The sequence below is a fragment of the Heptranchias perlo genome, chromosome 2 (genome assembly GCF_035084215.1).
Source record: "Heptranchias perlo isolate sHepPer1 chromosome 2, sHepPer1.hap1, whole genome shotgun sequence".
Classification (NCBI taxonomy): Eukaryota; Metazoa; Chordata; class Chondrichthyes; order Hexanchiformes; family Hexanchidae; genus Heptranchias; species Heptranchias perlo.
Window position 1 is genome coordinate 91567538 of NC_090326.1, and position 13045 is coordinate 91580582.

At 38.8% G+C, this 13045-nt stretch overlaps 1 protein-coding gene across 1 annotated transcript in view; it reads left to right on the forward strand.

The window, feature by feature from the left end:
- The first annotated feature begins 253 nt into the window (after positions 1-253).
- LOC137341166 (collagen alpha-1(XXVIII) chain-like) overlaps positions 254-13045 on the forward strand; it is a 234564-nt gene continuing 221772 nt past the window's right edge. Inside the window, exons 1-3 of the mRNA XM_068004159.1 lie at positions 254-335; positions 887-1048; positions 3789-4339. Of these exons, the coding sequence (XP_067860260.1) occupies positions 904-1048; positions 3789-4339 (696 nt within the window). The 5' untranslated portion in view covers positions 254-335; positions 887-903. The remainder of the gene's footprint in view (positions 336-886; positions 1049-3788; positions 4340-13045) is intronic.

Sequence of the window (13045 nt, forward strand, 5' to 3'; positions counted from 1 at the left end):
AACAGAATATAGTACCAAAAGTATATTCCGAAATAATATTTAAATACTCACTTGATACAGATAACTAACCATAAACCTAACATATATTAGTACAATTCCAAATCTATTATTTGGTGATGTGCATGGTCACTTAAGAAAGATAAGGCTTTTAAAAATATTTCCCTCCCTCCGCCTTGTGGTCGTTCTTAATATTCATGACGAGGTTTAATTTTTGTTGAACGCTTAGGGCGTCTCGGCTCGAGTTCTCTCAGAGCGCTCACTACTGCGGGAGGCTCTGGAATGGAGCTATACACCTAGAAAAGGACGCGGAACTTCTCTTTGGGTTCTCAATCAGGGTAAGACGGTCTTCATATGCACTTCTGATTTTCAAATTTTTGTTTCAAAAACATTATTATTAGAATATCCTCTCGTGTAAGTTTGTTTTCCACCACCTACTTTGATTAAAAACTGTATAAAACGAAGATTTGTAGCATAATAAACATCAATTTTATACGTTGTCACTGACTTATTTTGTCATTACATGGAAAGCAACCGATAGTTATAATTGTCATTTCTGATCTAACAGAAGATGCAAGTTGTTTATTATGACCATTTGGATTCCTTGTTTTCTGTAATCATGAATTAAAGTATTACTAGCTGATGTAACAACTTTTTTTTAGTGAAAGTCACGGTTAGTAGCTAGAGATAGAAGAGGTCATCGCTATTGGATGTCACTTGCTCAGTAGTACAAGTAATGAAGCTTAATCGCTTTGACTAATATTTATGCCAAGACATTACCTTTGCGCGGTTCGAAGGGACGCAGCTAGAGTCAAGTATTGCAGGTCGGAGTGTGAGGTGGAATTTTTGACACAATTGTGCTCATGGTTTTCTGTTTGAGGGGTGATAGGTGACGGGGCTGAGAAGATGGCAGCTGAATTGGTGAGAGTGATCGCTTTGCTTCTCGTATTTGTGGCTGTGGCAACAACTGAAAGTCGGAGCCGTAACGTTGGTAGAAAGAAGGGAAGAAAACCACCCGGGTCAATTATCCAACAACTGGACCAGGCTGCGGGTATGGCAACATTGCCCAAGTTTGTATTTTTTTTCTTGTTGGTTTGAGAGTGTTTTCTCTATTCTTTTGTTTGCTAAATTAAAGTTGTGATATTATTAACGGGGTTTCCACCTAGAACAACAGTTAGGAGAAGTTGGGATTGTATGCGATTCTTACATTAGAACAGTGCCTACATTTCAAAAGCATTTAATTGACTCTGAAATGCTTTGGGACGTCCTCGGCTCGTGAGAGGCGATATATAAATACACATTATTTCTAATAAGCAAAACGTGTTATGAGTTCTTTATTAATCTAGAGTGCAAAAAAAGTCAATCAAAAAAATCACCGGATTAAAATTAGAGATCAACTTGAATCTACGGATAGTTGACACACATCTGTTAAGTTAATTACTCCGAATCTTTAAAAAAAACTTTGTGTTATTCAGTGGATCGTTATAGGCCAGGTCTGCTAACCAATTACTGGTGGAGGTAAGACGAGTGAAAGGGCTGCACTGAAACAAGAGGTTTGGTGGGAAGGGAATTTACAGCTGTCACTGCAGTTTCTGTCTAAAATGACAGCCTGAAACATTAAAATAATTTTAAAAATACATAAAATGGTCAGGAGACCAGAAGGAAGGATTAAAGTTTCTTTGATTCATTTTGTGGGAATTATTAGTTCAATGTAATCCTACAGATGTGATGAAACTTGTGTTTTAAAACCACAATTTTGAAAGAGTGTTATTGCTGTTTTACACACCATATATTAACTAAAACACGGAGCCACGGGTATAACCAATGAATGTGGTGCACAGCCAGCAAAAGCAAACCCTGCAGTGGATAGCGGTACTCCCCTACCGGTATGAATTTGTGGACACGTCACTTACACTCCCTTATGGATCCACAAGTGTAAACTAGATGGGCACTTTCCTCTCAGTATATTCCAGGACCCCACAGATAATATCAACAATTGATGTAACAAGTAGCCTGTATTTATATATTGCTCCTCAAGTATAGGAAGAGCACTTTACAATAAGGAGGAAAGAGATAAAGTGAACACCTTAGCGTGGGAAAAGTAAAATCAAATATGAACAAAAAGTCACCAAAGTAATCAAACACATTTGGATATGGTAACCTATGCTGTTCAGAAGCATAAATCTCCATCGGGACTTTAGATCTGGTGCAAAAAGTCCAGTCAACCCCTTTGGTATTCTTTCTTAACAAAATAATAGACAGAACTTCTGTTCAGCCCTATCCATCTATAAATAGATTGCCTCTTGTTTCGGAATAGTACTAAAAGGAGCTTGATGTGGTTCACCTGAAATAGTTAATTTGGTATATATTTAGCTCATTCCAAAGACTTGAAATATCTATCCTCAATTATAGGATTTATGATTCAGTACACCGGACTGTTTATCATAGGTGTCCATAAATTAGACCACTGAAGACTAAAATGGTGAAGTGAAATTTTTGATAGAGTATCCAACATACCAGTGGCCTTCTTGCTTGTGTAGTTTGAAATATAAGTGGAGGACTAGCAATATCCACAGATTTTTTTTACTGGTCAGCATATACTTTTCAATCTACTAGCCAGGAATCATTGAAGCGGGCTATACTAATGTAGCCTGAGGGGACTTTATGTTACATTAGCTTAAGAATGCTTAAAGTACTTTAATTACACTATTTTGTCTTCTATTTTATCTGAGATGTTAAATTACCTCTGTCAAAATGGTTGACAGAGTAATGTCATACAAATGTGTTAAGCATTTGTATGCTAATATTATACGCAGTAATTTCTAGGTTATAACAGCAAGTGTATATGAATCTGGACAGATAATCAAATGGAATGGATAAAAAAACAAAAGCTGGGAATTGAAAAAACTGCTAATTGATTGTCGTGAGCAATGTTGCAGCGTAGCCAAAAACTGGGTGCAGGTTAATTTTCTATAAGTCCATTCTGATTGGAAATTCCATTTTCCATGGGCAGTTATATAGCCCAGAGATGGCTGATAAGCAAGGAGAGGGAAAACTGGGAGGCTGAGAAAAGGGATGACTGTGGTTTGAATATAGTAGCTGTTTTCTGAAAATTGATTGTAAAATGACATTGTGAAAGCTGGCAGGATATTTGAAAAAGGTCCAAAAGATGTGAAAGCTACTCAACTGAGGTAGCATTACATTCTGCATAACTGACTGAACCAGAAAACCAAATTGGTTTCAGGTTAGGACCTATGAGACACCAAATAACATTCTTACGATCTTATTTTTGGTCTTTGCCACAGCTTGTGATTTCTATGCCATCCTCAATTGACATCCTCAATTGGAGATTCTTTTTCATGGAGATTAAATATCAAGTTGTAACATGAAATAACAAAACTACTCTGATTTCACTGACTTGATGCAAACATTCAATTTATGTTTTGAATGCTTCCGATCATAACTACATCAAAATAATAGTGCAATGTTTTTATAATGTGTCAGAACATAGCCCCCAACCACAGTATTTATATTTATTACATCACTCTTTCAATCCCCGTTCGGTAAAAATGTACAAACCTGGTGACCTGGACTTCCATAGGACAAAAATGAGTTTTAAACTATTGAGCAAGTAGGAATCTGACCAAAACGACAGCAGAGGCACTTAAACAATTGTATATTCTGAAAAAAATCAGATGGTAAATTTTATTCAATAACATTTTTAATTCTAATAGTCAGGTGAAAGGACAAATGATGACATGCATTTATGAGAAAAATGTTGTTGTTATCAGATCCCAACTGCATCATAGAAGTTGCTTTCATCTTGGACAGCTCCGAAAGTGCCAAAAACTTCTTGTTTGATAAAGAGAAGCAATTTGCAATTGAATTCACTGAAAGAGCTTTGCAGTCTGAGCAGACAGAAAAACAGGAGCTAGTCTGGAGAATGGCTGTTCTACAGTATAGTAGTTCTGTCAAAATGGACCACACTTTCCGAGACTGGCAAGGGCTCGATCTATTCAAGAGTCGTGTACAATTCATGGATTACATAGGCCATGGCACATACACTTCCTATGCCATAGGAAATGCCACTCAGCTCTTCCAGACTGAGGCAAAGCAGAACAGTGTGAAGATAGCCATTTTAATGACAGATGGGGTGAATCATCCCCGCAACCCAAACATTCTAGATGTCGCAGCCCATGCTAAGGAGTATGGCATTTTTCTGTTTTCTATCGGGCCGTCACACATTACTAAAGAACTGTCAGCTGTGGCAAGCATTCCATCTTCACGATTTGTCCACAGCATAACGGATCCCAATCTCACAAACAATACACTCCGTGAAGTGGTAAGTAGGACACTGAACAGACTTACTTATAATTCATACTGTTATTTGTACTTTTATTTAGAATTGGACTGTAAGAATTACATTGCATGAATCCTAATGCCAATGTCTATTAGATATACAAATCCATACACTGCTGGTTTGGTAGCCTGATGCCTTTAATGATAGGGGACTAGGGATTTATGTAGCATTTAATCTCAGCTATTTACAATAGAATTATTTCATAGAACCATAGAAGTTTACAGCACAGATGAACATCACCTGGCTCGTCACACCTGTTTGCTAGAGCAATCCAAAACTAATTTCACTGCCCACTCTTTCCTCACAGCCTTGTATCTTCATCTGCTTCAAATATTCATCCAATTACCCCTTAAAAGATACAAAGGTCACTGCCTCAATCACTCCCTATGGAAAACCACTCATGCTGCAACAACACACTACGTACAGACATTTCTCCTAACCTCACTCATTCTCTTAGTGACAGTTTTAAATTAATGACCTCTCATCACTCACTCCCTAGCCAGAAGAAATAGTATTTCCCTATTCATTCTATCAAAACCCTTCAAATTTTAAAAACCTCTATTATATCTCAGCTTAGCTTAGTGTCATGGAAATAGTCCCAGTGTCTCAAGTCTCTCCTCACAACTATAATTTTCCATCCCTGGCATCATCCTGGGGTATCTGTACTACATGTTCCCTATGGCTTCAATGCCCTTTCTATAATGAGGCACTCAAAATTACGCACAGTATTCTCACTGTGACCTAACCAATATTTGATATAAATTTATCATTACTTCTTTACTCTTGTACTCTATGATCCATTTTATAAAACCTAAAATGCTGTTGGCCTTTCCATGACTTTATTGATCTGCACATTCAAGAAATTATATCTTTAAATCTCTATTCACCCACTCCTTTAGCGTCTTTCAATTGAATGTATACTGCCATCCCTTGTAGTTCTCACAACATGTATTACCTGACACTTGTTCACATTAAATTACATCTTTTACCTGTCTGCCCCATTCTGCTAACCTGTCTGTCTTCTTGAAGTCTTTTATAGTCTTCCTTACTGATTACCAAACTCCCCTATTCTTGTCTCAGCAGCAATCTGCAGAATTATGCTCTCAATACCCAAGTCTGATTAATCTTTTCTTTGTATATTAAGAACAAAGTGGTCTCAGCACTGAACCCTTCCAACCCTTCTGCAATCCAAACAACACCCATTTACCCTAACTCTGTTTCCAGTCCATCAACCAACTTTAGAATGAATAGGGAAATACTATTTCTTCTGGCGAGGGAGTTATATTAATACTGCTACATTTCCTCTTATACCATATATCTGAATTTTCTTGTTACTCGATTGCCTTCTGACAATCCATACATGCTACGTCTACTGCATTCCTTTTATCTATCCAATCAGTCATCTCTTCAAGAAACTCTATTAAACTTGTTAAACTTGACTTGCCTTTAACAAATCCATGCTGGCTGTCCTTCATTAACCTTTGCATTTCTAAATGACCACTAATTTGATCTCAAATTATGAATTCTAAGAGTTTTCCCACACTGATAATAAACTGGTCCATAGTCACTTGATTTATCCTTCTTTCCTCCATGAACAAAAGTGTTACATTGGTTACTCTGCAGTTCATAGCACAGCTTGGATATTTAAGGAGGAATGAACAATTGTAGATAAAGCCTGTGCTATCTCCTCTCTGCCTTTTCTCAACAGCCTAGGGTGCATGTCATCCACCTTGAGTTTTCCTAATTTCATTTTTAGAACTAATTCCTTTCCTACAGATATCCTCTAACAATTGTTCCATATCCACTTCTAGAATACTTACATTCTCACTTCCAACATTCATTTGTAAAAACCGATGCAAAATATTAATTTAATATTTCTGCCAAAGCTTCATCCTCCATTAGACTCGTTTTTCATCCCTGAGCAGTTTCACACTTTTTAACTATTCTTTTATGTTTTATAATTTTATATGCTTATAATATACCTGAATATTTCCTTTTATATTATCTGCTGGTCTATTTTCATATTTCCATCTAGCCCTTCTAATCTCTCTTTTCACCTCCCCACTACACTTTCTATATTCCTCCTGATTTTTAAAAATGTTGTTAGCCCTAATTTTATCATATGCCTCCCTTTAAAGTTTGTCTTATTTTAATCTCTTTCTTTATGCATGGAAGTTTATTCTTTGATGCATCGCCTTTTTAATTTCTAGGAATATATTTATTTTGAACTCTATATCTCGTATTTGAAGATTTCCCACTGCTGATCCATCAACCAGTTCGCAAACTTTCCTGTCAAGTTAATTTAGGCCAGATCCCTTCTTATCTCACTGAACTTTGCCTTTTTCCAATCCAGCACTCTTATCTTTGTGTCTTCAGTATCCCTTTTTATTCTTACATTGGTCATTATTTTCCAATTGTTCCCCTATCCTCATATCAGTTATTTGCCTGACATTATTTCTCAGAAATTAATTAAACAATACTTCTTTCCTTGTTGGACTAGAAAGATACCGATCTAGGAAGCAGTTCTAAAAGTGTTCCCCACTTTGACCACATGTATTACTGTTAATGCAGCCTATCTTGGAATCATTAAAATCACCCAGTATCATTGTCCTGTTGTTCTTACATATTCTCTTCAAAAGGTCACATCTCTATTTTTTGGTGGCCTGTAATGCACACCAAGAATTGTACCTTTCCCTTCCTATTTCTTAATTCTATCCATGTGGATTCTGTCTTAATACAAACCCCTAGGATATCCTTACGTTCTAGTGCTGCAATAAAATCCTTCACTAACACTGCCACTCCACCGCTCTTTTTTTTCCCTTGTGAAAATGTTAGAACCAGGAATATTAAGTTCCCAGTCCTGTCCAAATCTAAGAGATGCCTCCATTACAGCTACTACATCATATCCCTTTGTGGATATTAATGCTTCTAATTCTCCAGTTTTATTTTGAATGTTTTGTGCATACATACCACTCAATCCTGATTTCAGGTTTTTGGAATGTTGACCCTTATTCCTTTTTCTGATTTTATCATGTAATTGTTTTGATATCCTTTGCCCCTTCTACAACAATGTTTTAATCTGTCACTACCTTATAGCCTCTTTCTTTCTATTTCTCCATTGATAATATTTTCTCACTGTTTATTTTGACTAAGACGTATGCTATCTTTATTAATCCTGCTTTCCCTCTTTAGTATCGAACCTAGATTTTCCTACCCCCTGCCATATTAATTTAAAGCCTCCCCAATTACCCTCTCCCAAGGGCGTTGAGGCCACTTTGATACAGGTGAAGCCCATCCCTTTAGTATAGCCGTCCTTTGTTCTAGAACTCACTTCAACGCCCCAAGAATGTTAACAATTCCCTCCTGCACCATCCCTACAGCCATACATTGATCTTCCTATTCTTATTTTCCATAACCTGTTCAGGAAGTGTCACAGGAAGCTATCCAGAGATTATCATCCTTGAGGACTTGTTATTCAGTTTAGTGTCTAATTCTTTGCGGAAGACCTCAAGCATACTTCTATCTATGTATCGGTTTCACATGGACCATGACTTTTGGCTGCTCTCCTTCCCTTCTTAGATGTTTTCCACCTGTCCAATGATGTCCTTCACTCTGGCACCAGGAGCTAACATACCATTTGGGACTCCCTGCTATGACTATAAAAATGCTGCCTATACCCTTGACTACAGAATCTACCACTACTACCACTCTCCTGTTGTTACAGTCTAGCTGCCTCTCACCCCCTTGAGTAGACCTTTGCTCCACAGTGCTGCAATGATGCTGAGGACCACCCTTCTCTGTGTGTCACTGTCACTGTCACTGTCAACGTCATACTTATCTAACACTATGTATCTATTAGACAGTTCCAGTAACTCAGGGATTCTCTGGACCTGTGAGTCCTGTCTCCCCTCTGCTGCTTCTGCACATGGTCATCCACTTCTCTCTTTCTACACTATCCCTGTGTCCTAAACTGTCCAGCATTGCATCTTGGATCACCATATTCTGGGGCATGTGATCCCAAAACCGCTCATGCTTTCTCATACTAATTCCTACTCATGTTTCTTCTGTCATTTCTCCTTTTCTTATATCCACCTGTTCAATAGCTGTTATTATCATCTTTTACCAATAATGTCACTCCTCCACTATATCAACAGATTTATTTTTTTGAAACTTCACCTCTTGCCCATCTTCTGCTCACAGCATTGGTTTTGTAGTGGCAATAATTACAATATTTTCACAAGCCAATTCTCCTTCTGTAACTCCAAAACTTTATTCCTACTATTCCTTGTATTAATATAAAAACATTTCACCGTAGCCTTCAATATATTCATATTCTTATTCAAACTGTTATATTTGTATTGTTTTCCTTACCCTGAGGTACACTAGAGCACATTTTTCTCTGTTTGTGAAGTTTAAAGTGGAGAAACTCCTGACCTTTTCACTAACAATAGCAAATGGAGGAAAATATATCCCATTATCTCCTAAATCATCCAAAACATTTGCTAATTTTGTATTCTAATTTAGTTTAAATTAAAGATAAAAACAAAAACCAATACTGGGAAAACACAGTAAGTTCATCAGCATCTTAAAAAAAAAGACAGGTTAACATTTCAGATAAGAACTGTTCATCAGAACTGAAAAAGAAAAGCAGGTGAATGCTTTAAAGAATTGATTGAAACAAACAGGGGAGTAAAAAAAGCAGACAAAGGCCACAACTCCAGAAATGCTAAGTACTGTTGGTCTGGTTTCTCCCATTCTCATTCCAGCGTATTCTCTTCCATTTCTGAGCTATTTTACTCAACTTTTGATTTCCTAATATCCTTTCACAGCCTGACTGAGATGACAACTGCATACATACAGCCTCTTGCAACTCTTTGCAGCTTTAGCTGCCTCATTCCTGTACTCATTAGCTTTACCTGCCTTCATTGGGAAGCTATGTTGAAGGACTTATATATGTGCAAGTTGTTGCTTTTTCAGATCTGCTGGAAGGTTTTCACCTGCAACATTATAAACTTGTCTTTTCGTTTCCAGATGCTGACTAACCTGCTGAGTGTTTAAAACAATTTCTGCTTTTATTTCAGTTTTACAGCATTCACTGTTTTTAATTTCCTTTCTAGTTGAAATTAATTCCAATATTTGTTTCTATGTTTTATGCCAGTAACATGGTTTCTCATCTTATTATATGCAGGCCATCTTTTCTATAAGTTTTTTTTCTACCTGAGAAAGCTCCTCAGTCACCCAGAAGGGCAATTCCCCCCTGCTCAATAAAGTTAGTTATCCTGCTTATTCTTTTCATACCAGGTAACACAAAGCAAATCCTATCCCTTCACTATGTTATCCTTTGTCTTAAACTTAGCCAGCAAGTCTTTATATTTCTGCTGTACTTCTTTCCATCATACAGATTGTCCCTCACAGTTTATTACTGGCTTATTTCTCTTTCCTCCCCCATTGCTTTATCATCTCTTGTTGTTGTATCCCTTACCCTTTTTCCTGAATAACTATACACAGTTATATTGATGTTATCACAACTTGCTGTCCTTCCACCTCATGAACCATTTAATTCCCAAATGCAACCACTTCATTTGCTTTACATACTTGCTCCTGCTCATTTTGGGTATTGAATTGTGCACTGTCATATTGTGGTGGATACCTGTTCGAGATCACTGCAGCACAGCTGGCTAAGTATTGCAGCCTCAGGCAACTTTTAGTTCTCTTGCAAGTCTTTCTGAAAATTCCCTTTAATTTGTAATTCAGCCATCATTGGTGTGTGCTTTTGCATAAACCTGAATGTCTCCATTCTGCATTTGCTCTACTGCAACGTCTTATTCCTTCTGAAAATCATTATCATTCCAATTTAATCCTCTTATAAAAGTTAGATTCTACAGCTGTTTTTGTATGATTCTTTGGCCCCGATTTTAACTCCCCGCGCCTAGAGGAAACTGGGTTGGGGGGGGGGGGAGTTAAAATTTGGCCAGTTACTTACCACTTCTGATCACGCTGCCTTCCCGCCATGTCCCAATGCTAATCTGCTGTTCTGAGCAGGTGAGCGGGACATCCGCAGTAAGGAAACAGGGTCCATCTTTAAATATGCAGATAGAGTCCCGATAACATTAGTCAGAGGTCTGCGAGGGGGAGCAGTGATGGCTTCCCCATCAGACCTGTTGGGAGCTGGATCGTGGGCCAGAAGAACAAGGTAAGTTTGAAAATTTTAATTTTCGGTTTCCTTATGGGTGAGGATGAGCTGGAATGCTCCTCCAGGTCTCACAAGGAAACCGTGGGCCTCCCTCCCCCCGGACTCTCCCCCTCCCCCCGGACTCTCCCCCTCCCCCGGTCATGGCCAGAAAGCACCCCCTGATCGTGGCTACGACCCCTCTCCCCATCCTGATCGTGGCTAAAACCGCCTCCTTCCGATCGCCTCCAGCGTCCCTACCCTCAACTGACAGCCAGAGACCGTTCTCACGGGTCCCTGGCTGCGGCCTCCTACCGCCGAACTCCCGCTCCTGCCCGTTGGACACATAGTGGATCTGGCCGGACTCGGGCGGGACTTCGGGAGAAATGGGGCCTGGCCGTTAAGATCGGCTGGGCCTCCACGTCCCTGAACTCCCCGGGTTCGCAGTTCGCTGCGCCAATCATGCGCTCCATTCCCGTTCTGCTATTAAAATCGGAGCTTTTATTTCTCCTTTACATTTCTATCCTCTCTTCAACTATCTTTGTTATGGAACTTTGTAGATTCCCCAGCTGATGTCCGTTGATGGCTTCTTTTTATTATGAAGGTGTCTGAGTTTGACCAGTCTGAACTGGCCTGAAATAAGTTGCTAAGGAATCGTTCACTTTTTAAAAACCTTAAAATAGATTTACTGTCAGTTTTTTCTTTACTGTTCTCAATAGATTTTCAGCCGGCTGTAACTATGAACTTTGTATACTGCATAGCAAATCACCTCTACATGGAAGAATTGACCAACTGCTGGACATAACCATGCAATAAATTAACAATTGTCAAATGATAGTGAGGCCTGCATAATGCCGCTGTAGCTTCTCATGCTGTGGCAGAGTTTAAGCACTGTAGTAATTTATATAGGATGTCTACCTACATTTAGCAAACATATGATACAGCAGTTTCAAGACCAGACCTACTTTTAAAAGTTCTCAAAATTGCACAAGCATCTGATTTATTAGTGAGATATATTAAAAGTGGTCTTATGCACAATTTCACACATGTAAGTGAAATGTAATTGCCATCAGCCACATTCTTATTTAATTTATTACTACGATGAAACATATAAACAAAGATGTACACGGATATTGTAATGCAGTACAAATACAGTTCTTAATATTAACGAACCCTCTAAAGATCAACTGATGAGATCACTTCTCATTTAAGTTGGATCTTTTCAAGCTATAATTTCAGTCCTGACTTAATTAACTACATTCTGCCCTCCTTCTCATTGCACTGTCTTGTTAAATGTCCTCTCTAAAATTTAATCGCCTTCTGCTCAGATAAGAGTGGATGAAATATACTATTGCTGTTAGTAGGGGCTGAATCCTCCACCCGCCCCCGAGATTTGGCTGGTGGTCCCATGTCTGCTCCGCCAGATGTAAATGACAGAGGGGGACTGGGTTTGGTAACCCAAACAATTTCCATCATTACTGCTGTTGCCACCACCTGCTCCAGGGGCTGCCAGTAGATGGAGTGGTGGTACACCCTGGGGCAGTGATGGGATTCCCACTATGGTCATTGTTGGAGGGAGAGGGCCTTGGAGTGGGTACCTCACCCTCTCCTTGGGTCTTTTACTCCAGTCATGCTCATCCGGAGCCCTTTCCGAAAAATTGCAAAAAAATTAAAAATTTCTCGGGGTGCTTCTGCCCCTTTTAGAGCAGACCTCGCCTCCTTGAAGTGCTACAGTGGGATGCCCGCTGCAGCACCACTGAACTTTCCTCAGCAGCAGCGGCAGGCGCTCTTTGTATGGTAGTTATCTTGCCACCAGCTCACCCTGCATAATCAACAAGCTCTGACCCAGGAAAATAGGTTAGTGATGGTAGGGTCAGTGTGGTGGACGAAAGTCCTGCTCTGACTCTCCTCCAGCGGCGAACGCACACTGGAGGAAAGTCCCGCCCCGGGTATTTACAGCACATTTTGTAAATACTATTTAGTGCTTAAAAGCCATAGCTACTTCTGGAGATCAGTTTTGTACATGACATTTTTTCTTTTTGTAAACCATATTAACTAGCTGTTAAAATTCAAATCCCATTTAAAAAGTTTCTTTTCCTCTGGTAAATTAGAATTTATTTTAAGAGTAATGTGCTTTAGCAGCTACAAAAGCATTTGATTTTACCTTTACCACTTACTGTCACCTTAACTTACAGTAACCATCAATATTTCCCCCACAAAGTACTGAACATGAATGATCTTTAAATTATGTTTATGCATAAAATAAACAGGTTATTCTGTCTGCACAGCTGTGATGCCCAGTTCTCAATGTGCCAACAGCTCTGACTAGGTGAGATACCTTTAACAGTGGCTGGTGCATACTCTCTGTTTCCTCAAGTGATGGGAGCCAAAATATATTTACACTGATGCCATTGCATTAGTAAAAGTTTAGCCCATGTACCTGCATGAATTCATAACTGCTAAAGCGTAAATTATCTTGCTCAAATATTAGAAAATGAGTGCTTTACTTCTTTGTATGA